At 44.9% G+C, this 19717-nt stretch overlaps 5 protein-coding genes across 6 annotated transcripts; 3 read left to right on the top strand and 2 right to left on the bottom strand.

Moving 5' to 3' along the window:
- The first annotated feature begins 419 nt into the window (after nucleotides 1-419).
- LOC6593688 (ras-related protein Rab-30) lies at nucleotides 420-2736 on the top strand. Of its 2 annotated transcripts, none has more exons than XM_026987960.1 (2): nucleotides 420-826; nucleotides 878-2736. In XM_026987960.1, the coding sequence occupies exon 2, from the start codon at nucleotides 926-928 to the stop codon at nucleotides 1622-1624; it is 699 nt and encodes a 232-aa protein (XP_026843761.1). In that variant the 5' UTR covers nucleotides 420-826; nucleotides 878-925; the 3' UTR covers nucleotides 1625-2736. The 2 variants fall into 2 exon arrangements, with proteins under 2 accessions (XP_026843761.1, XP_026843763.1); XM_026987962.1 differs by having other exon boundaries at nucleotides 420-704.
- Nucleotides 2737-2817: 81 nt separating this feature from the next.
- LOC6593687 (mitochondrial magnesium exporter 1) lies at nucleotides 2818-4185 on the bottom strand. The gene is made up of 4 exons (XM_002018729.2): nucleotides 3858-4185; nucleotides 3358-3790; nucleotides 3121-3297; nucleotides 2818-3051 (listed from the first exon to the last, which is right to left on the bottom strand). Exons 1-4 carry the CDS (start codon nucleotides 3966-3968, stop codon nucleotides 2882-2884), a joined length of 891 nt encoding a protein of 296 aa, XP_002018765.1. The 5' UTR covers nucleotides 3969-4185; the 3' UTR covers nucleotides 2818-2881.
- Nucleotides 4186-4741: 556 nt separating this feature from the next.
- On the top strand, nucleotides 4742-6798 carry LOC6593686 (regulator of nonsense transcripts 1). Its single transcript, XM_002018728.2, has 3 exons — nucleotides 4742-5310; nucleotides 5392-5813; nucleotides 5882-6798. Exons 1-3 carry the CDS (start codon nucleotides 5257-5259, stop codon nucleotides 6456-6458), a joined length of 1053 nt encoding a protein of 350 aa, XP_002018764.1. The 5' UTR covers nucleotides 4742-5256; the 3' UTR covers nucleotides 6459-6798.
- Nucleotides 6799-8956: 2158 nt separating this feature from the next.
- Nucleotides 8957-19698, top strand: LOC6593684 (trifunctional purine biosynthetic protein adenosine-3). The gene is made up of 7 exons (XM_026987963.1): nucleotides 8957-9392; nucleotides 14694-14941; nucleotides 15003-15652; nucleotides 15710-15935; nucleotides 16621-17042; nucleotides 17115-18170; nucleotides 18238-19698. The coding sequence occupies exons 1-7, from the start codon at nucleotides 9216-9218 to the stop codon at nucleotides 19551-19553; spliced, it is 4095 nt and encodes a 1364-aa protein (XP_026843764.1). The 5' UTR covers nucleotides 8957-9215; the 3' UTR covers nucleotides 19554-19698.
- LOC6593685 (pupal cuticle protein) lies at nucleotides 9974-11299 on the bottom strand. The gene is made up of 2 exons (XM_002018727.2): nucleotides 11068-11299; nucleotides 9974-10989 (listed from the first exon to the last, which is right to left on the bottom strand). The coding sequence occupies exons 1-2, from the start codon at nucleotides 11077-11079 to the stop codon at nucleotides 10423-10425; spliced, it is 579 nt and encodes a 192-aa protein (XP_002018763.1). The 5' UTR covers nucleotides 11080-11299; the 3' UTR covers nucleotides 9974-10422.
- Nucleotides 19699-19717: the final 19 nt, after the last annotated feature.

Here is a 19717-nt window from a genome sequence, read left to right on the forward strand (position 1 = left end):
GAAGTTAATATCCACTTTTGCTTAATATTTTCATCACACGCGAACCTCGACATTTGTCTTGCCTGTTTTTGGCTGTTGGTCCATTCCATACCCTTTCTTTTGTCCATTCACAAAAAACGACTCATTTTTTCGTTATGGAGTAAGTCTGTTTCGAGCAATGCAAATCATTTGCGGTATTTTTTTCCGCGAAAAGCCAGCTGCGAAATATGTTGTCAATCAAAATACAATGAATTTTTATCTAATCGTTCCCATATCATTCGCTTCGTTCAAATATCATTTGATTGTCGACAAAATATGTCGTCGATTTGATTTACTGGGCAGTTATCATTACAACTCGCAGCTGTTTGAAACCCTATACGGTGCTGCCACCTGGATTGCGATACCTGTCGATACCTGTGTGTCGTCATTTAATCGATTTGTTTATAAATAATAAGCAGTAGCGGAATTTTACTGAAATATTTATGCAGAAAGAGGGCTGGCAATTAATGCAGCAGCATGCACCCAGCGCATTGGAAGAGAGAACATTATAAAGCTTGCCAAATCATCCTGAATGGAGCTTCAGCCTCCGTGCAATAGCAAGAACACGGGGCCGTCTTGTTGTTGAGTCATCAACAATTAACAACAAAAACAAGAGCAGCAGAAGCAGCAGAAGCAGCCTTGGGGGCGACCGTTAACACCACCCGACGAGTTAGACGGTGCCACAGGTGAGAGGCACACACGAGACAAGGCGTAGTCTTTCGCCTTGATGGCGTAAGCTGATCCAACAAACCACCCCATCATCATCGCCCATCAACCACACATCAGGCGTTACGCGTCGTTGACTAAGGTGTGTCTAAACTATGCTTTGAAATCAACTAATGTCTGTCTACGATTGCAGAGCATCGCACACACGTTTCTCTAACGCTCCACTCGCCCAATAAAAACTATGGAGGACTACAAATTCCTATTCAAAATCGTGCTCGTTGGGAACGCGGGCGTTGGCAAAACCTGCCTGGTGCGGCGCTTCACCCAGGGTCTCTTTCCCCCCGGACAAGGAGCCACCATTGGCGTGGACTTTATGATCAAGACCGTGGAGGTGGAGGGTGAGAAGATCAAGCTACAGATTTGGGACACTGCCGGCCAGGAGAGATTCCGTTCGATCACCCAAAGCTACTATCGATCCGCTCACGCCCTGATTCTGGTGTACGACATCAGTTGCCAGCCCACGTTCGACTGCCTGCCCGACTGGCTGCGTGAGATACAGGAGTACGCCAACTCCAAGGTCCTCAAGATACTCGTGGGCAACAAAACGGATCGCGACGACCGCGAAATACCCACACAAATTGGCGAAGAGTTTGCCAAACAACATGACATGTACTTCCTCGAAACATCCGCCAAAGAGGCTGAGAATGTGGAGCGTTTATTCTACGAGATTGCCGCCGAACTGATTGGCCAGGCCCGCAGCAAAGACGGCAGCAGTGCTGCAGCTGCGGCGGCCGCCCAGCGGCAGTCGGACGGCGGTTCCATTGGATTAGCCAGCTTAGGTGCCAAAGCAGCGCAGAGCAATTGCTGTGGCGGTCTGGCCAATGCTGGCGGAGGGGGCAGCGGCGGTGGCGGTGGTGCAAACACTAGTCAAGGCGGCTGAAAAGCGGTAGTAACTGAAAAACTAAAATGAAATTTGTAACTAGTTTAGGGCTTAATCGTGATACTCAATCTGATCTTTTAATAGATAATTAGACATTCATCTGCACTCCCTGTTTTCCCCATGTATTTATTATAATTTCAAATGCAAGATATTTTACTTTAGTTCCCCAAAGTTGCCCAAAATCACGATTAAGATCTTTGAAAAACTAGCCAACACTTGACTATGGATGCTAAATATTTGTGTTAAAAGTCGAACTCCATTGGATGTGTAGTCGCCTGATTAAAGCGCCTGATTTTCTTGATTAGTATTATACATAAACATAGACATACAATAGATATTGTATCAAGTGAGCATCACATTTATGTAATATCAACATTGCAATGCACACAAATTCCTGTTTTTAAAATTGATTGTATTGTTTCCGAAGGAGTATTTTGTATATTTTATACATTAACAAAGGTATCTTTTTTTTTGTAACATTTTTGTATACATTTACCAACCTGCAATATGCGTATTTATTTGACATTATTTTGTAATGTGCAACAACCATTTCAAATGCAATTTTTAAACTGGTACTCGTATTTAGAGTGTAAGGTGATTTTATGACATTCCAAAAATTAATTATGTAGTTGACAAAATATGAGATAAAAGGAAATGCTGGATGGAAACTAAACTAAATAAATAATAAATCCATTTGTAATTTAATTCGGGGTAAATATTTGTTACGGGACTTGTGGATTCTAAGGAGACTTGCAAGGGGTTCTCAATGTTGAAAAAACAAATAGAAGGTCAAGATATCCCCTGCTTATTGGTACAGGATAGGTAGCCGTGGCTACTATAATAGCTCTTACTTTTCAATTACTTTCTATAAGGATCGTATGTATAAAGTATTGAAGCATAATGAGGTAAAGATTTCATGGGATAACAGATCTGAGCATGAGAATTAATAGGATATCCAAGCTATAAGCGTAGATATTGAGCAAAGGATAGCCTACAAATCTATTCCAAAAACTCTGTTGCACTCTTCTCAATAATTTTCAAATCAATACTTCACCTAAATTACTATTTCAATCGGTTAATAAAAAGAATATCTTACTTTTCATATGTATTCAACTCCCACCAACGAAGAGATAGTAGTTCAGGAGAAGGCATTCCTCTCGTATCCCTTTTTACAATAAAATCCACACATTCACTTTGATAAAAATACTTTGTTTAACTATACGAAAAGCCTCTCTTTTAAGTAATATAATTTGCCTATTAATTTAAAAAATCATTGGCCAGTTCCACGCCAAAGAAAACCGCTGCCGTGGCTGGAAAGGCACGTAGGAGAATGGGCAGGACACCACGAAACAGCGCTGTAGGACCCTCGGTGGCCATAAGATCCCTGAAAACACTGCGAATGCCGTGCTTATAAGTGCCCTCGGGTGCTGTAAAATCCATCATAAATGATTCAATAATGGCCGATACTTGGTAAATCGATGATGATGATGACTCACCTGATTGTAGACGGCTCTTGAGTACATCGAAGGGCACGGCCAAAGTCCAGAACACAATGCCAGATGTTCCGCCAGCTAAAATGGTTGAGGTGGTGCTTATTTGTCCAGTTTTTGATTTTTTTCTAGCCAAATCCTGAAGGAATTCATAGGTCACGAAGTAGAAACCGGTGGGGGAATCTAGTGGGTTATACAAGATATTTAATGGCCTCTTTTCGGATGTAAAGATTGAGTACTAACCTCTCAGAATGCAGGCACATGTTCCCTTGAAGAGACTCTTGAACCCGCCCTGTCTGTACAGCTTCACAGCCGTGTCCAGCGTCCCATTGTACATCTGAGGTCCTCCACTCACCGTCTGTGTCTGCAGCAGGACTTTAATCCGATCCGTGGGCACCGTAACCAAGGCGGAACACACACCCGCAAAGGCTCCGGCGGTAAATATTTGTGGATAGGTGAGCCGTATATGATCATCCGTTTGGAACAGACGTTTGCCTGCCGCATAGACGGCAAAGTCCACTGCGTAAATGGGAGTTACGCCCAGAAGGGGGGCGGAGATTCCTCTGTAGAAACCCCGGAATCCCTCCTGACGAAACGTCTTTACGGCACAGTCGATGACGCCTTTGTATCTGGGCTGCTGGCCAGGCGCCGCCAGGGGCATTGTCTGGAGCCGAACCTGCAGATAAGAAACACATATGTTTGGCATCAAGAAACATTTCCCAAGTGGAATTTTTGTGGCATACCTTGATTGTGTCGAGTGGATGGCCAGTGATGACATTGCACATGCCACCAAAACCTCCGGCAATAAAGAATTTCACGGGATTGGCCTTCTGCGGCGTTACGAGCTCCGTCATGGCGTGATTGTAACTATTTACGTAAACGAATCAGGAAATTCGTCAGCCTCTTTCGCGGCCGAATGCACGTGCTGTCGAGTGTATGCTGCGTGTGGGTTGCGTTATGTTATCTGCACGATTTGAGGCTGCTGACCTATGCTAATATTGAAAATTTGAGTAGTCCATTGGGGTGCGAATTCCATCTTCAAATGCTGGGCCTTATCTATGCGAAGAATTTCATTTGATTTTGAGCTATTGCAGCGGACTTTGAGTGCGGAAATAGCGTTAAAATATACCGTTCCGCCCACAGAAATATACCAAAATATACCGTCTCATTTTAAAAGTATACCGTAAATATACATACGAATTCAAGTTCTATATTGCTCGATTTCTATATTCCGTGGAATATAACTAACTATCTAGATCATTTTCTACTTGACTGGCTTATTTTAAACACTTGGCTTAGATTGTTTTTGCATCAATGTTTGTAACAATATAGCGTCTCGTATCATGAAAAACCAGACTTAGCCCACTTAAGCCCCGTCTATTTAAATAGTTCAACTTGAGCTATATGGCGGAGAATATTAACGATTGTAAATTCGAATTGTAGATTCATGCCATCTTTTCTCTAAACTTAAAAAACCACGATATCCTTCTCCTGTTATTAAATTTTCATTATTTTTTTTCATTTATTTTGGCTTATAATAGGTTAATCGTTCTTCGATATTACCATCGATGTTTTTCCAGCACTACTTCCGATAACCTTTCAATAAAATTTCAACACAAAATTTTAAGACAAAAATGTTGAACTAACAAAATAAATGATACGAAATAGGCTAATAGACGCGAACACGAACACACTGCAACGCATGTTGGTCAAAACGCCCCGATCGTTCACCCAGCTGCTGTAAATAGCAGCCATTTGCTGCTGCTGACACAACAAGAAGAAGCAGAAGGGAGGCAGGCAGCAACAACAACGAAAACAACAGCATTTCGACAAAATTGTTGCGTATTGTCTTATCTCATTTCTTTTGGCCCAGCAGAAGAGACGTACCATTTTTGTGCAATCTGAGTGAACAAATCATATGTATAACTTATGTCTGATAAAAGTGCAAAGGAATCCTGTATCAGTCGTAGTGCGAGCTGCAGCAGCAGGCGCAAAAGAAGAAAGTGAATTCGCGCAGCAGGGAGGAGTCGTCACCGAAAGCAAGAAACAAAAATCTATTGCCCATTGCCCCTAGGCGCGCGCAACGTGTTCCGCTTGCGATTAAACAAAAGAAGTGAAGTCAAATAGCAGCTGTGTTAAACAATGTCCCATGGCGAGGATGTGCTAGATAATTGGGAAGAGCTTGACGAGGCGGCGGTACGTACTCACTCCCCACCAAACTTTCTCTAGAATCTATATATAATTCCATTTTGCACCCACTTGTTCGGACCTGCCCAGCTCTCTATGACTTTGCAAACCAAGCTGCAAACAAGCGAGGAAAAGCCCGTAATGAAAATGAAACTACTTCAGCGCCCGCAGAGCCTCCAGGACAGCAGCAGTGGCAGCCCGAGCAGTGCCCCCAGGCAAATCACTATTGCCAAGAAGCCCACGCCGCTCGAGGCGGCCCAGTCAGATGGCGAACCAGTCTTGATGGTGCTTCATAAGTCGACAAACGACTATGATCCGGCTACCTATGCCACGCCCACCATCAATCAGACCGTAAAAATCCTGCGGCGTCCCGCCCAGGCGGAGGAGCGACGTGATACGAATGGCATGAAACCCAAGCAGCCCATCAAGACGCTAAAGCAGCGCGAGCAGGAGTATGCAGAGGCCAGATTGCGTATTTTGGGAGCGGCCAAGAATCCAGAGGATGATAAGCCGTAAGCATAGCACGATAGCGATTGCATGGAACTTTTTTCTCTAAATGTGATTCTTGAATCATTTGCAGACCAACACCACCAATCCCAGTTTCACCACAACAGGCTTCTCCTGCTGCGGCAAACCACTCAACTCTACCTGCTGTCAGCCACAATAACAATAACAACAATAATAATAGTAACCCTGGTCCTGGTAGTGGAATGCATCGCTCTAGTTCGGCACCGAAGATGTCCCAAGTGTCGGCCATGTACAATAACTACAACAGTTACTTCCAAGGGCCGCATAATCCGGGGCTGAACTATTATTACCAGCACGCCGGACCACTGCCACCACAGCAGCAGCCGCCAGCCATGCCGCCGCATTTCAATCAACGCATGCCACCGTACGTTGGAGGAGGTATGGGCATGGGTGGAATGCCAGCCCAGCCGCCACCACAGCCATCGGTCAATCAGCAGCAGCAACAGCAGAGTTGGTCGCCCGTGGTCGGAGGCAGTGTATCCGCTGCTCTGTTGCGCCAGCAGTCAATGCAGCAGTCGCCACAGCAGCAGCACCAGCATCAGCCGCCGCAAAACTACAATGACAACATCTTGCGCCTACCGAGGGGACCCTGCCCGAATGGTTCGGTTGGCTTTCAGATGCGCCGGTAACAGATTTCAGCAGAAGCAGGAGCAATGGGATGTGGTTTTAATAATTCAGTAAATTCTACTCATCTTGGTGTATAGATTCCAAAAGTGTGCAAAGATAAAAAAAACAACAAACAGAAATTCATGTGCGAGCGTTTCCGATCTGAGATTTGTATGTCGTCATGTTTGTGTGTACTCTGTGGTCCGTCCGCAGGCGAAGTAACCATCAAACATAAAAAACTTAAATATGTAAAAAAAATTAATGACGAAGTATGGTAGATATTTTATAAATTTACAACTCACCCAAACCCCCAATTTTTGTATAATGTCATACTAATAAAAGGAAATCCTTATTTTAAAGTGAGTGTCCTACAGAAATGTGGAGTTGGGAAGCGGTTTCTACTATGGAGGATGATTATTATAAGTAGAATTGATTATTTACTTTAGCATTTACTTCAATCAAACGAAATTCCAGCCACTTTTAAGGTTTCTCCGATCGTACAGAAGATTCATCGCAAGTATTTCATTTTTACACCCAATATTCAGGCTGAAAGTGCAATGATCTTACAATAATTGAGCTCAAAATATCATCTTGTTTATTGTTAGCATCCGTTTGGAATCTAATTAATCAGCCAGCAGTAGCCTGTTGTCAACAAGAGCATCGTATTCATTTGAAATTCAATCTTTATACAAACATATCGTGGATTGTAAATATTGTTGGAGCCAATCGTACAATGATCTTCTTCCTAGTAATTGAAATAAAGCTAAAAGTTTATCAAAACTGTTATCCCAGATCATATTTCAATTAAGAACGAGGGGGAACGTTGTGAGTTGCTGCGGACACCGCAACTCTACGGTTATACCCGATACTAAGTCAGTATGGCTCTCCTCCGGCAGAGGCCGCTAATATTAAACGACACGACAAAGAGTGCGTGCGAGAGAGACAGAAAATCAGTCTGAGCGTGACGTCGGGCGCTGCGTAGCCAATGCAAATTGATTTGTTCCTTTTGGCTACAAAAATTATCTGATCTGATCCAAATTCAGCAACTGGATAGATATAGTCATTCTCTATGATTCTGCGTTTTTAGTTTTCTCGAATCTGCAATATTGTGGATGCAACAGATTTTCGTCCTTTGTGGGGGCGGATGGGGATGGGGCGAAATTCTGAGATATACGTTTTATAGTGACATTTTAAAGGAGTGTGTGTACCAAATTTGGTTACTCTAGCCTTAATAGTCTCTGAGATTTGTGGTTGCCTCAGATTTTCGTCCTTTGCGGGGGCGGAAGGGGGTGTGGCGAAATTTGGACACGAAACGGTCAAGGTCCGATATCACAGGAGTGTGGATACCAAATTTGGTTGCTCTGGCTCTTATAGGTTCTGAGATCCTTGAACTCATATTTGGCAATTGGCAAAACCGACTATGAAACCTGTGTGTTAGAGTGAGACAGAGCGAGAAAGAGTGAAATTGTTTTCGAGATTCTGGCTGTAATAATTGTACGATCTGGTTCAGATTTTGCACTTTAGAAGATTTAGTCATCTTCTACGATTCTGCGTTTTTAGTTTTCTCGTATCGTCGAAATTGTGGATGCCACAGATTTTCGCCCTTTGTGGGGGCGGAAGTGGGCGGGGCAAAGTTTTGAAATATTTTTGGAGCAGTGACATATCACAGAAGTCTGGATCCAAAACATCGTTGCTCTAGCTCTTATAGTCTTTGAGCATTAGGCGCTGAAGGGGACGGACAGACGGACGGACGGACAGACGGACAGACGGACAGACAGACATGGCTCAATCGACTCGGCTATTGATGCTGATCAAGAATATATATACTTTATGGGGTCGGAAACGATTCCTTCTGGACGTTACACACATCCACTTTTACCACAAATCTAATATACCCCAATACTCATTTTGAGTATCGGGTATAAAAAGCTCAATTTTAAGTAACAGATGTTTTCGTTATCTGTCTACTGACTTTTACACCGACGAGTGTATTTTAGGAACATATTTAAAACAGGCCCAGGCCAAGTCAATGATCTTTTCACGACTATTTGATAGAATTTTATTATACCTGAAATATTGTTCCTATTAGGACGATGACCAGTGTGTACCTATCATAGCATTTATCTAATGCTCGCAGGAGAAACAGCTGTTCTTTCCTCTCTCTCTCTATATTTTGCCTCTTATTTTTTTTTAAATTATTTTCATACGGAATAACAAATTTACGACTGATAAGAATTGCAATTTGAGTTACAGTTACATTTACCCCCAGCAGGGGTCTGGAAAGGCTATCGCCGACGTGTTTGTGTTATTTATTTGAGCTAAAACAACAACAATTATTGCCGCGGCGAAAAATAAGTGCAATGCTGTGGGATTGGGTCGCCTCCTAACGACGCGACCCACGGAGGTTTTCTTATCGCGGTCACTGACGCGTCACAGTTGCTCTTACCTAGGCCTAGGGCCGCACACATAAAAATATTTAATTCAAATTCAAGATTTCAGTTCAAAACGAGGCGTCGTGCGGTGCGGTATTACGGATCTGATCAGCCAAAAAAAAAAAAACAAATACATAAAACACGCAAAACCTGGCTCTCTTTCTCCCTCTCTCAAGCTCTCTTTCGTCGCGTCGCTTAAACATACTGTGCTCTCACTCTCACTCTCTGGAAACGCTGCTGCTGTTGCTGCTGCCCGTTCAACAACTCGCAACACGTGGGCGAGAAAACGAAGAAAGAATTATAAATTCTTAAAAACGTGATTAGTTTTTGTTCTTATCGGCCAGTAATATGTCGCATAGCGTCTTGGTCATCGGCAGCGGCGGGCGGGAGCATGCCATCTGCTGGAAATTGTCGCAGTCGACGCTGGTGAAGCAGATCTATGCCCTGCCTGGCAGCTTTGGCATCCAACAGGTGGAAAAGTGCCGCAATTTGGATGCAAAAGTCTTGGATCCAAAGGATTTTGAAGTGAGTTGAATGATTCCCCCAGCGACCTTGGATTAACCTTCGCGAGTGACTTACAGTTACAGTGTGTGTGCCTGTGTGTGTGTGCACGCTATTTGGGGTGAAGCTTGAGCGTGGAATATTCGGCATTTACTTCGTTTTGGGTATTTTTTTATTGCCGTCTGTGATACATTTTTATGGCTTCTTGAGAGATCTTTGAGATCGCAATGTATATTTTTATGATGCCCCAGAATGTTTTATGCTAAGCCGCCAATAAATCCGCAATCGGAACGATCTTAAAGCTGATCATTCCATTGCACTGCGATCGCCGCTAATCGGTTTAACTTTAACCCTTGAGCGCGCCTTGCATTGCCATTGGAGCTGACGAAAATCGTGGCAAATATTGCAATTCGAGATTATTATTATATGTAGATCTGTGTAACGAGAGTCTGTCAATACGTTATCAATTGCAGGCTGGGATTTGCGTGCATTATTCGAGGTCTAGCAGCTTAACATTTTTGTAATGCATCCAAATTGATTTTAATCATATTTGTGGCTGTCTTTTCTGTGTGGCTTAGTCGGCTCGTAATGTTGATAGATTAAGTGTGATTGGCAGAGAAAATGTATTCTACAATAATAAAGTAGATTTGCTCGTTTAATGGGACTGTTGTCAGGGGACCAGGGTTTTGCTTGTGCAAAACGATCCTCATACGATCACGATTCCACCCCCCTATTGTCTACCCATGTCTAAACATAAATTGAAACTGTCTAGTTTAATTATCTAAATAAAGAATCAAATGCCAAAAGATTGTTCCATCACGTTACCCAGACATTGCCTCACATTAGCGCCTTCTTTTGCGACAGACAACAACAAAAATAAACACAAAATTGGGCCTTTGTTCTTTGTTTTCGCATATAGCTTATGTTTTGCTTAGCACTTCTATATTTATTGTTTTTGTGGCTTAATTAATTGGTAAGATTGAAATTCACAGATTTGCATGGTGTTCTATTGAGACCTGCCCCTAGCACCGATCAACGATCACCGATCATCGGATCATCGGCGTCTCGAATCGTTTTGACGCTGTCTAAGAGGTCGCCGTGTTGGGGCATCCGATAGCGTGGGTGGATGGGTCAAATATATGGTCTTTGGTGTGGAACTTGGCCGGGAACGAGGTGTCGTCTGGTCCTGGATGTTCCGGGTGTAGACATTAAAAGCGGCCGCATCGTGGGCCACTGTCTTGAGCTCGCCCGTATAGTAATCCTTCACCTGGTACGGATGCGCGCGAATGTACTCCAGGGCGCGCAGAATGTAGTCGGGCACTTTGGGAATGTGATCACCCACGGGATGATAGCCGGTCTCGTCGGCCACATAGCTAACACTGATCACAGATCCTTCGGGGGAGGTGTAACTGGAGCCGCCCTGAACGGAGACGCCTCCGAGGCCCTCCTGAGTGGCCGAAATGCCATTGGATGTCTCGTAGGCATAGCGATAGTTACCATCCCGCTCCACCTGGAGATCATTCTGGAGTGTTTTCGTATTCCTATCCGAGTCGGGAATGTAGGCGGCCGCCCGAACCGCCAGCTGCTGCTGCATCACAGCCAGCACTCCAAAGAGACTCATCTGTGGGGTAGAAGATTGATCGATTATAATCCGTTTTCGGGTGTACTGCCATTCTCGTTTCGCCTTTCGGTTTCTTACAAGCAAATGCATGACGGGAGTGGAGTAGAGATCTCTGGGTTCTATCGTCTTTCGAGTATCAAGTGGAACTGTTTGTCTGCTTCTCGTACGCTTTCGTTTTTATATCCATCCGCTTGCCTGTCAGCTTGGATTTTTTTTTGGCAATATTTTTGCCTCGGAAACCCAGTTCCGAAACATCACCGACATGGCTCGTCATCATCATCGTTGCGGCGGCAGCGGGGCCGCTTGCCTTAGTCAGTCATAAATAAAATGATTTTATTTCTTATAAGTATTATTTTATATAGGTATCAGCGATGTTATTTGTCGCCGCTGCAATTCCCAAAGTGTGGGATGGTAAAAATACATACATATACAATATTCGTGAATGGTTATGCCCTACTCGAAGGTTGGGGCACTTACAGTTTCATATATAGTATATTGTGGCTGATCTTGAAATACTTACATGCTCAAGGAACACGAAAATACCATAGCGATCATCGACACTGCGAGTGTCCTTAATTGGCTTCCATTTTGGAATATCAGAGGCAAAAGAAAGTTTCGTCTGAGGAAAATAAGGTTGATTTTATAGATCAAAGATTGTAGTGATTACTGGGGATAACTTCCACTTTATGGCTTCCTACTATAGAATATTGCGAAGGGAATCTGTTGTACGATACTTCAAGACCAAGAACAATACTACTTTCATCTCAGACTTGTAATAAAAATTGTACAGGAAATTGCATTCCAATTCAAGAAAAACTCCAGCAATCAACAGCTCAAAGACCATCTATGGAACACCCCCCAGACAACCCATAATCTTGCTCAATTAATTCAACCACTCTCTTTGTTTTTTATAGTTTTTGTCTGCTAGTTATTATTAGAAATTGCATAGCATCATAAATGATGAATGAAGTGTTATCTCTAAGCATATATTTTGATCATTAGACACAAACTTTATCAAAATTACGCGTATCCCTCCGATTATTTGATACGTCTTCTTTTTGTTGTTGTTTTTGCTGGCTAATTCCGAAAATAAAAACCCGTACCGGTTCGACTAATTCACCAAACCGTATCTAATTCTGATTCCCTCCCCAAACTCTTATCCGCAAACAAATGTATCAGCATTCCTTGCTTCAATACCCCGATTCCCATTCGCTGGCTCCCCCACATAATTTGCATATAATACAGTAAATCATGAGCGCACTCTGTAAAGCATAAAGACGAAAACGTTCTAGCCAAATTTGGCAAGTAGTCGACGCTCGCTCAGGTCAGAGATTCCGAACGACATATATAAAGGCAAAAGTCTTTCAAGACTTCTCTTACTCGGTTTATACGAAGTAGATTTGATGAAAAGCTGTGAAAAGTGAATGAAATCAGGAATTAGGAAGGCGCAGCCAACTTCTGTCCTTACAGGAATCAAGGGGGAAAACCAAAAACAGCTGATGATCAACTGTACAAATCTCTTCTGAAAGCAAAAACAAAGAAATCATACTGCAAAAAAGGAATTAAATGGAAAGTAAGAGAGATCTCTGTCCTATTCCAAAGATATAGAAGCGGCGAAGCCGCTAGATCTGGCAACTTGCCTTCATTAATATCATGAATTCAGCTTCGTATAAACATAGTATACCTCTATCTGTCATAAGCCTTCATTTGCGAGTATGTAGATGGTTAGATGGTGCTTGCCTTTCGACTCATTCTTCTTGATCGCGCCTAACCTTCGTTACGGGAAATTAAAACCTTGACCAGCTTTGCTCTTAATTTGGAAAGCCCAAATAGCTCTTAAAAGACGTCATATTTAGCAGCAAAATTGGAGAGCATGCGGCCGTGTGAACGTTCTTGAACTCTTAGGAAATCGGGATGATTCTTTGCCCAAGTGCTAAACGGTCTGGAACGCAGACGATTGCAATTTCAACTCCGTGTTTCGTCGACTCTGCTGTTGTGGGGGCAAACCAACCGAAATTCTGCGTTGGCGCCGATACGAATTAGAACTGAGGTAACGAAGCACCAGAGAACCGGACCAGAACAGCCCCGGATTACTGTGGTTGGTTGACATGGCTCTGACATAGCTGGCGCCTTAGTCAGTCGCATCGTTCGTTGATTTCGCTGTTGATCCACACGCTGGCTCACGTTTGCCCGATCGAAAGACAATGCACCCGTACCGCCGGAGAGACCCAGTTTAATGGCAAAACAATTAGGAAGGCATTTAGTATTTTGGCGACAAATTGGCGAATGGAACCGGTTGAGTACTTAGAGGAGTGTTATCTTCCATTTGGGGAATGTGGTTACAAAGAGGAGAGAGAGAATCCCCCGCCCAAAGAAGTTGCAGTGCGATCATGACCCGGTTAGATGTTAGATGGGGAAATCCAATTATGATCTCTGTTGATTGGGGATTGGTTTTTGATGCAAATTGTATTCAATGCCAATTCTGAAATTCTTAGAGAAGAGGTATTGATGGGGAGAGGGTAAAAGCAGGGATATGAGAATATTTAGATGGGATTTGGAGTTAGGAACGGCTAAAGATAACGATAGTATACAAATTATAAGTAAAATGGAAGAGAAGTTTGGAAAGAAACAGTTTTATTTCTCATAAATTTCATTATTTTCCATACAATTTCCACCTAAAGAATGGTTATCATATGATATTTTAAATTTAAAAAACGCAGAACCTTCCTTTTAAATCAAGTAGATCTTTTCGTTACATTTTTATATGAAATTTTAAAATGAAAGATGCAATTTTTTTCATCAGTGTATCGTTTTATAAAGAACAAAGCCGATGCCAAATAAATAACTCGGGTTTGCGTTGAATTCAAATTCAAACCGTACGGTTCTCCGATTATAAACATCACACCAAATATTTGTATCTTAATTAATTTTAAATTGCATGATTACTTAGCTTATGGAGACCTGTGTCGTCGCGGATAATGAATAACCCGAATATTTCAAATGGCTTGGAAAAAATATATAGATCGAAAATTTGCATGATTAAAATATCTGTGTATTTTTCAGGGGAGTGATATTTAATATTCTTTCTATAAGAAATTTTTAATATTTTAATGAAATATTATAATATATTCTTTCGTCTCTTGAGTTGTATTAAAATGCTACAAAAATGGAATACAAATTTACTAAATTTTAGTAGGATATTATGGCAAGATGAAGGGGTTTTCAAAGGGTTTGGTTATCTATAAGGAACAACATTTTTGGGTTATGAGGTTTTTAAAATATGAATTAAAGATCGAACAGACCTATTGTATTGGGCAGTATCCCCAATAACATAGTTCCAGCGGTTCCCCAGATCATCATTAAATCTTTTGAATACGCTCCAAGGAGAAGATTGGGGGGAATTCTGAGGTTTAAGGACGCTTCGAAGGCAGGAAGGAATCGGGATTTTTCAGAACCTTTCGAAGATGGGAAGGAAAAGGCAAAGATTCTATCTTTGGCACAAGGACCACTTTCCGAGTTGGAAATACGGAAATATTAATGTTCTTCATCAAATATTAGAAGTATAGAATAGACAGAATCTTATTTCTAGGAACATCTAAATGCGATTCCCAAAAACTCAACATATTTATGGATGGTAATAGATCAATAATCATAAATCTATTCTAATCTTGATATACATATTTCTTGCCCTGTTCTTCCTTCAGGCCATTGCCAAATGGAGCAAGAAAAATGAAATCTCTCTAGTGGTCGTTGGACCCGAAGATCCCTTGGCCTTGGGTCTGGGCGATGTGCTGCAAAAGGAGGGCATCCCATGCTTTGGACCCGGCAAGCAGGGGGCCCAAATCGAGGCGGACAAGAAGTGGGCCAAGGACTTTATGCTGCGCCATGGAATACCAACGGCTCGCTATGAGAGCTTCACGGATACGAACAAGGCCAAGGCGTTCATCAGGAGGTGAGAAACGAATCTCTTGGAATGGAAATTAGATTCGAATAAATGATGCCCTCTCTTCCAGTGCACCCTATCAGGCTCTGGTGGTAAAGGCCGCTGGTTTGGCTGCAGGCAAGGGTGTTGTGGTGGCCGCCAATGTGGATGAAGCCTGCCAAGCGGTGGATGAGATATTGGGAGACCTGAAATACGGACAAGCTGGGGCCACCCTTGTCGTAGAGGAGCTCCTCGAGGGCGAGGAAATATCGGTTCTAGCCTTCACCGATGGCAAGAGTGTTAGGGCCATGTTGCCTGCCCAGGATCATAAGCGTTTGGGCAATGGAGATACAGGACCAAACACCGGAGGAATGGGCGCCTACTGTCCCTGTCCTTTGATCAGTCAGCCCGCGTTGGAGCTGGTCCAGCGAGCCGTGCTGGAGAGAGCTGTTCAGGGTCTGATCAAGGAGCGCATCACCTATCAGGGTGTTCTCTATGCGGGACTCATGCTGACACGCGATGGTCCCCGCGTCCTCGAGTTCAACTGTCGCTTTGGCGATCCCGAAACGCAGGTCATTCTGCCGCTCCTCGAAACGGATCTTTTCGAGGTGATGCAGGCCTGCTGCAGCGGTCAGCTGGATAGGCTGCCCCTCCAGTGGCGCAGCGGCGTGAGTGCTGTGGGTGTGGTCCTCGCAAGTGCTGGCTATCCAGAGACCTCCACGAAGGGCTGCCTCATCACTGGTAAGGTTTCCGTGTGCTCTTTCCATTAAATCTATATTAATTTGTTTCATTTTCTAGGACTGCCTGATGTCAATTCGCCCACTCAATTGATTTTCCACAGCGGTCTCTCTGTAAACAAACAAAAGGAGGCCCTCACGAATGGCGGACGTGTGCTGATAGCCATTGCCTTGGATGCCAGCCTCAAGGAGGCGGCTGCAAAGGCCACAAAACTCGCAGGAACTATCACTTTTGCCGGCACAGGAGCTCAGTATCGCACGGACATTGCCCAGAAAGCATTTAAAATGTAATTCAAAAGACGTTTACTCAATGTGTATATAAAGCCAATGAAGATAGGGAGATTTGGGGTCCTAAAAGATGGGAGATTGAAGCTATTGATTGATAGAACTCTTACTAAAGATTATTATGCTATAGATATAATTATTGATCCTCGACAGATGAAATTTTGCCAGAAAAACTATTGATCTTTAATCTGTAAAGTATGGAAATGGTTCCATTTTGTATTCAAATCTTTATCAGAAGTCCTATAAAGGGTGGAAATTGTCAGTTTTTCATGCACAAGCATTTCAGGCATCGTTCGGATCCTCAAAAATTCAAAAATTAATCTCCTCTTAGCCTCTAAAAACTCTTATTACTGTGAGATTTTGTTTGATCTGTCACCTTTTCGAAGTCTTGTTCGGGATCGTAACTTATTTTAGGTCAAAATTATAATCTTTCCGCAAATATCAAATGTTCTACATAGAAATCAAGTGTTGGAACCTTTAAAACCTTGAAATTTCATTGAGTATTACAATCGTTTCAATCTTCTATTATTTTTGGGTCTTGATTCAACTTATAATCTATCTAAAATGGAGATTCTCACTAGGTTTCCCCTAGTACAACCTTCATCTTTATCTTTCTTAATGTTTTCCTTGCCTCTAATAAAGTATTTAAACATATAACTAATATATTACTTTTCTTTTCCACATCAGAGCCATTGCCACGGCGCCAGGCCTCAGCTACAAAGACAGCGGCGTGGACATTGATGCCGGCGATGCTTTGGTCCAACGCATTAAGCCCTTGTCGCGTGGCACTCAAAGACCTGGGGTCCTTGGCGGTTTGGGTGGCTTTGGTGGTCTGTTTCGGCTGAAGGATCTCAGCTACAAGGAGCCCGTAATTGCAGAGGCCACGCAGGGTGTGGGCGCCAAGATCCAGTTGGCCCTGCAGAATGAATTGTATGAGAATATTGGTTACGATCTGTTTGCCATGTCTGCCAATGATCTGCTGGAACTGGGCGCCGAGCCGGTAGCTTTTCTGGATTACATAGCCTGTGGCAAGCTGCATGTGCCACTGGCCGCTCAGCTCGTGAAGGGAATGGCTGATGGCTGTCGGGATGCCAAGTGCGCATTAGTAGGTGCGTATCTAATCGAAGGAGAGGCAGTCTTTGAGGAAGATAATTAATAACTATATAATATATCCCATCCAGGTGGCGAAACAGCGGAGATGCCCTCGCTGTATGCCCCCGGGCAGCACGACATGGCCGGCTACTGTGTGGGCATCGTAGAGCAGGCTCGTGTCCTGCCACGCTTTGATCTGTACGAACCGGAGGATCTGCTCGTGGGCCTGCCGTCCTCGGGCCTCCACTGTGCTGGCTTCAACGAGATCCTCACCCAGTTGGCCGCTTCGAAAGTGAATCTCAAGGAGTGCTCTCCTGTCGGCGGGGGCAAGCATGGCCTTAGCCTGGCCCAGGTCCTGGGCACGCCCACACGCCTGTACGTGCAACAGCTGCTTCCCCATCTGCAGGCTGGCAACCAGATCAAAGCTGTGGCCCATGTCACGCATGGCCTGCTGCACGATGTCCAGCGCTTGCTGCCCGAAGGGTTCGAGGTCACCCTCGACTTTGGTGCAGTGCCCGTCCCTGATGTCTTTGGCTGGCTGGCGGGACAGCTGCAGCTGAGTGCCCAGACCCTGCTGGAGCGACACAACTGCGGCATTGGCATGGTGCTGGTTCTCCCACAAAGCAGTCTTCTGTGGCGCACAGCCCTGCCGGGGGCCAAGGTTCTGGGCGTGCTGAATCGTCAAGCGAAAGACTCCGGCGGTGCTCCGCGCGTGAAAGTGCGAAATTTTGTGGAGCAACTGCAGAAGTTGGCTGCACCCTTTGGGGGATTGGGCGAATCGCAGCTGCCCGAGGAAGTCAAGGATGTGCCCACTTCGGGAGTGAAGGCAACGACACGTGAAGAATGCTTTGAAAATGCCGTGGGACGTCGCCTGACCCGCGTGCCCAATCATTACGTGGATCCCATACTCATCTTGGGTACCGATGGTGTGGGCACCAAGCTGAAGATTGCCCAGCAGACCCATCGGAATGCCAGCGTGGGCATCGATCTGGTGGCCATGTGCGTCAACGATATACTCTGCAATGGCGCCGAACCATTTAGCTTTTCCAGCTATTATGCATGCGGCAAATGGCAGGCGGCCTTGGCTGCGGAAGTCAACGCTGGCGTACAGGAAGGCGCCAGCCAGGCCAATAGTAGTTTTGTGGGTATGTTTTGGGTGGATCATTCTTCTGCTGATTCACATACTAATGCCATTTCCTCTCGATCCCATAGCCTCCCATAGTGCTGCCCTACCACTCCTGTACGAGCCGCAGGTCTATGATCTGGCTGGCTTTGCTTTGGGCATAGCCGAACGCTCGGGCATCCTGCCACGCCTGGATGAGATTCAGCCCGGAGATGTGCTTATTGGCTTGCCGTCATCGGGTGTCCACAGCAACGGTTTCAGCCTCGTTCATGCGGTGCTCAAGCGTGCCGGCTTGGGCCTCAACGATCGGGCGCCATTCAGCGAGAAAACACTGGGGGAGGAGCTCCTAGTGCCCACCAAGATCTATGTGAAGGCATTGTCCGCGCTGCTCTCTCGACCCAATCATGGGATCAAGGCGCTGGCGCACATCACGGGCGGTGGCCTGAGCGAGAATATACCCCGAGTGCTGCGCAAGGAATTGGCCGTTCGATTGGACGCCAACAAATACCCGCTGCCTCCAGTGTTTGCCTGGCTGGCATCAGCAGGAAACATCAGCTCCACAGAGCTGCAGAGGACCTACAACTGTGGCTTGGGTCTGGTGTTGGTGGTGGGAGCCACGGAAGTGGATGGCGTGCTCCGGGAGCTCCGCTATCCACACCGCGCCTCTGTTGTGGGCGAAGTAGTGGCCCGAAAGGATCCGAAGAAACCCCAGGTGGTGGTCCAGAACTTTGAGGCATCGCTGACCAGGACCCAGAGAATGCTATCTCAACCACGGAAACGCGTTGCAGTGCTCATTTCAGGAAAAGGCAGCAATCTGCAGGCCCTCATCGATGCCATCCGTGACTCGGCTCAGGGCGTGTACGCAGAGATTGTCCTCGTCATCAGCAACAAGGCGGGTGTCTTGGGTCTGGAGAGGGCCGCCAAGGCGGGCATACCCTCGATGGTCATTTCGCACAAGGACTTCCCCAGTCGCGAGGTCTACGATGTTGAACTAACGCGCCATCTCAAGACAGCTCGCGTGGAGTTCATCTGCCTGGCGGGCTTCATGCGCATCCTCAGTGTTCCCTTTGTACGCGAATGGCGTGGCCGTCTAATCAACATTCATCCCTCGCTGCTGCCTAAATTTCCGGGGCTACATGTCCAAAAGCAGGCCCTGGAGGCGGGTGAAACAGAGTCCGGGTGCACGGTTCACTATGTGGACGAGGGCGTCGACACGGGAGCCATACTCGTTCAGGCCGCTGTTCCCATACTGCCCGGGGATGATGAGGAGACGTTGACCCAGCGCATCCATTATGCCGAACATTGGGCTTTTCCGCGTGCACTGGCGCTGTTGGCCAGCGGTGCCCTGCGTCGGGTGTCAGAGGTAAAGAAGGAGGCGCCAAAGGATATCAAGGATAGCCAGTGAAGTGAGAAGACAATAAAAACTTTAGTTTTTGTAAGTTTTTGACGCCCTCCAAGGGATTACTTTTATATCGACAAACAATTTCTCTTTTGGTTAAGACTGGATTCCATGTTTTTTATAGATAACAAACCTATTTAAAATATTTAAACGTATTCTCTACAACTAAT

This window comes from Drosophila persimilis, unplaced genomic scaffold (genome assembly GCF_003286085.1).
Source record: "Drosophila persimilis strain 14011-0111.01,24,50 unplaced genomic scaffold, DperRS2 tig00000124-arrow-pilon, whole genome shotgun sequence".
Classification (NCBI taxonomy): Eukaryota; Metazoa; Arthropoda; class Insecta; order Diptera; family Drosophilidae; genus Drosophila; species Drosophila persimilis.

Bases quoted from the DNA above. Each gene is read 5' to 3' on its own strand.
- LOC6593686 (XM_002018728.2), top strand. From the start codon at position 5,257: ATGTCCCATGGCGAGGATGTGCTAGATAATTGGGAAGAGCTTGACGAG. The intron at 5,311-5,391 runs GTACGTACTCAC...GGACCTGCCCAG, and splicing joins AAGAGCTTGACGAGGCGGCG to CTCTCTATGACTTTGCAAAC. The intron at 5,814-5,881 runs GTAAGCATAGCA...AATCATTTGCAG, and splicing joins AATCCAGAGGATGATAAGCC to ACCAACACCACCAATCCCAG.
- LOC6593688 (XM_026987960.1), top strand. From the start codon at position 926: ATGGAGGACTACAAATTCCTATTCAAAATCGTGCTCGTTGGGAACGCG.
- LOC6593687 (XM_002018729.2), bottom strand. From the start codon at position 3,968: ATGACGGAGCTCGTAACGCCGCAGAAGGCCAATCCCGTGAAATTCTTT. The intron at 3,791-3,857 runs GTATGCCACAAA...TCTTATCTGCAG, and splicing joins ATCCACTCGACACAATCAAG to GTTCGGCTCCAGACAATGCC. The intron at 3,298-3,357 runs GTTAGTACTCAA...ATAACCCACTAG, and splicing joins ATGTGCCTGCATTCTGAGAG to ATTCCCCCACCGGTTTCTAC.
- LOC6593684 (XM_026987963.1), top strand. From the start codon at position 9,216: ATGTCGCATAGCGTCTTGGTCATCGGCAGCGGCGGGCGGGAGCATGCC. The intron at 15,936-16,620 runs GTAATTCAAAAG...TTTCCACATCAG, and splicing joins GCCCAGAAAGCATTTAAAAT to AGCCATTGCCACGGCGCCAG. The intron at 17,043-17,114 runs GTGCGTATCTAA...TATCCCATCCAG, and splicing joins TGCCAAGTGCGCATTAGTAG to GTGGCGAAACAGCGGAGATG.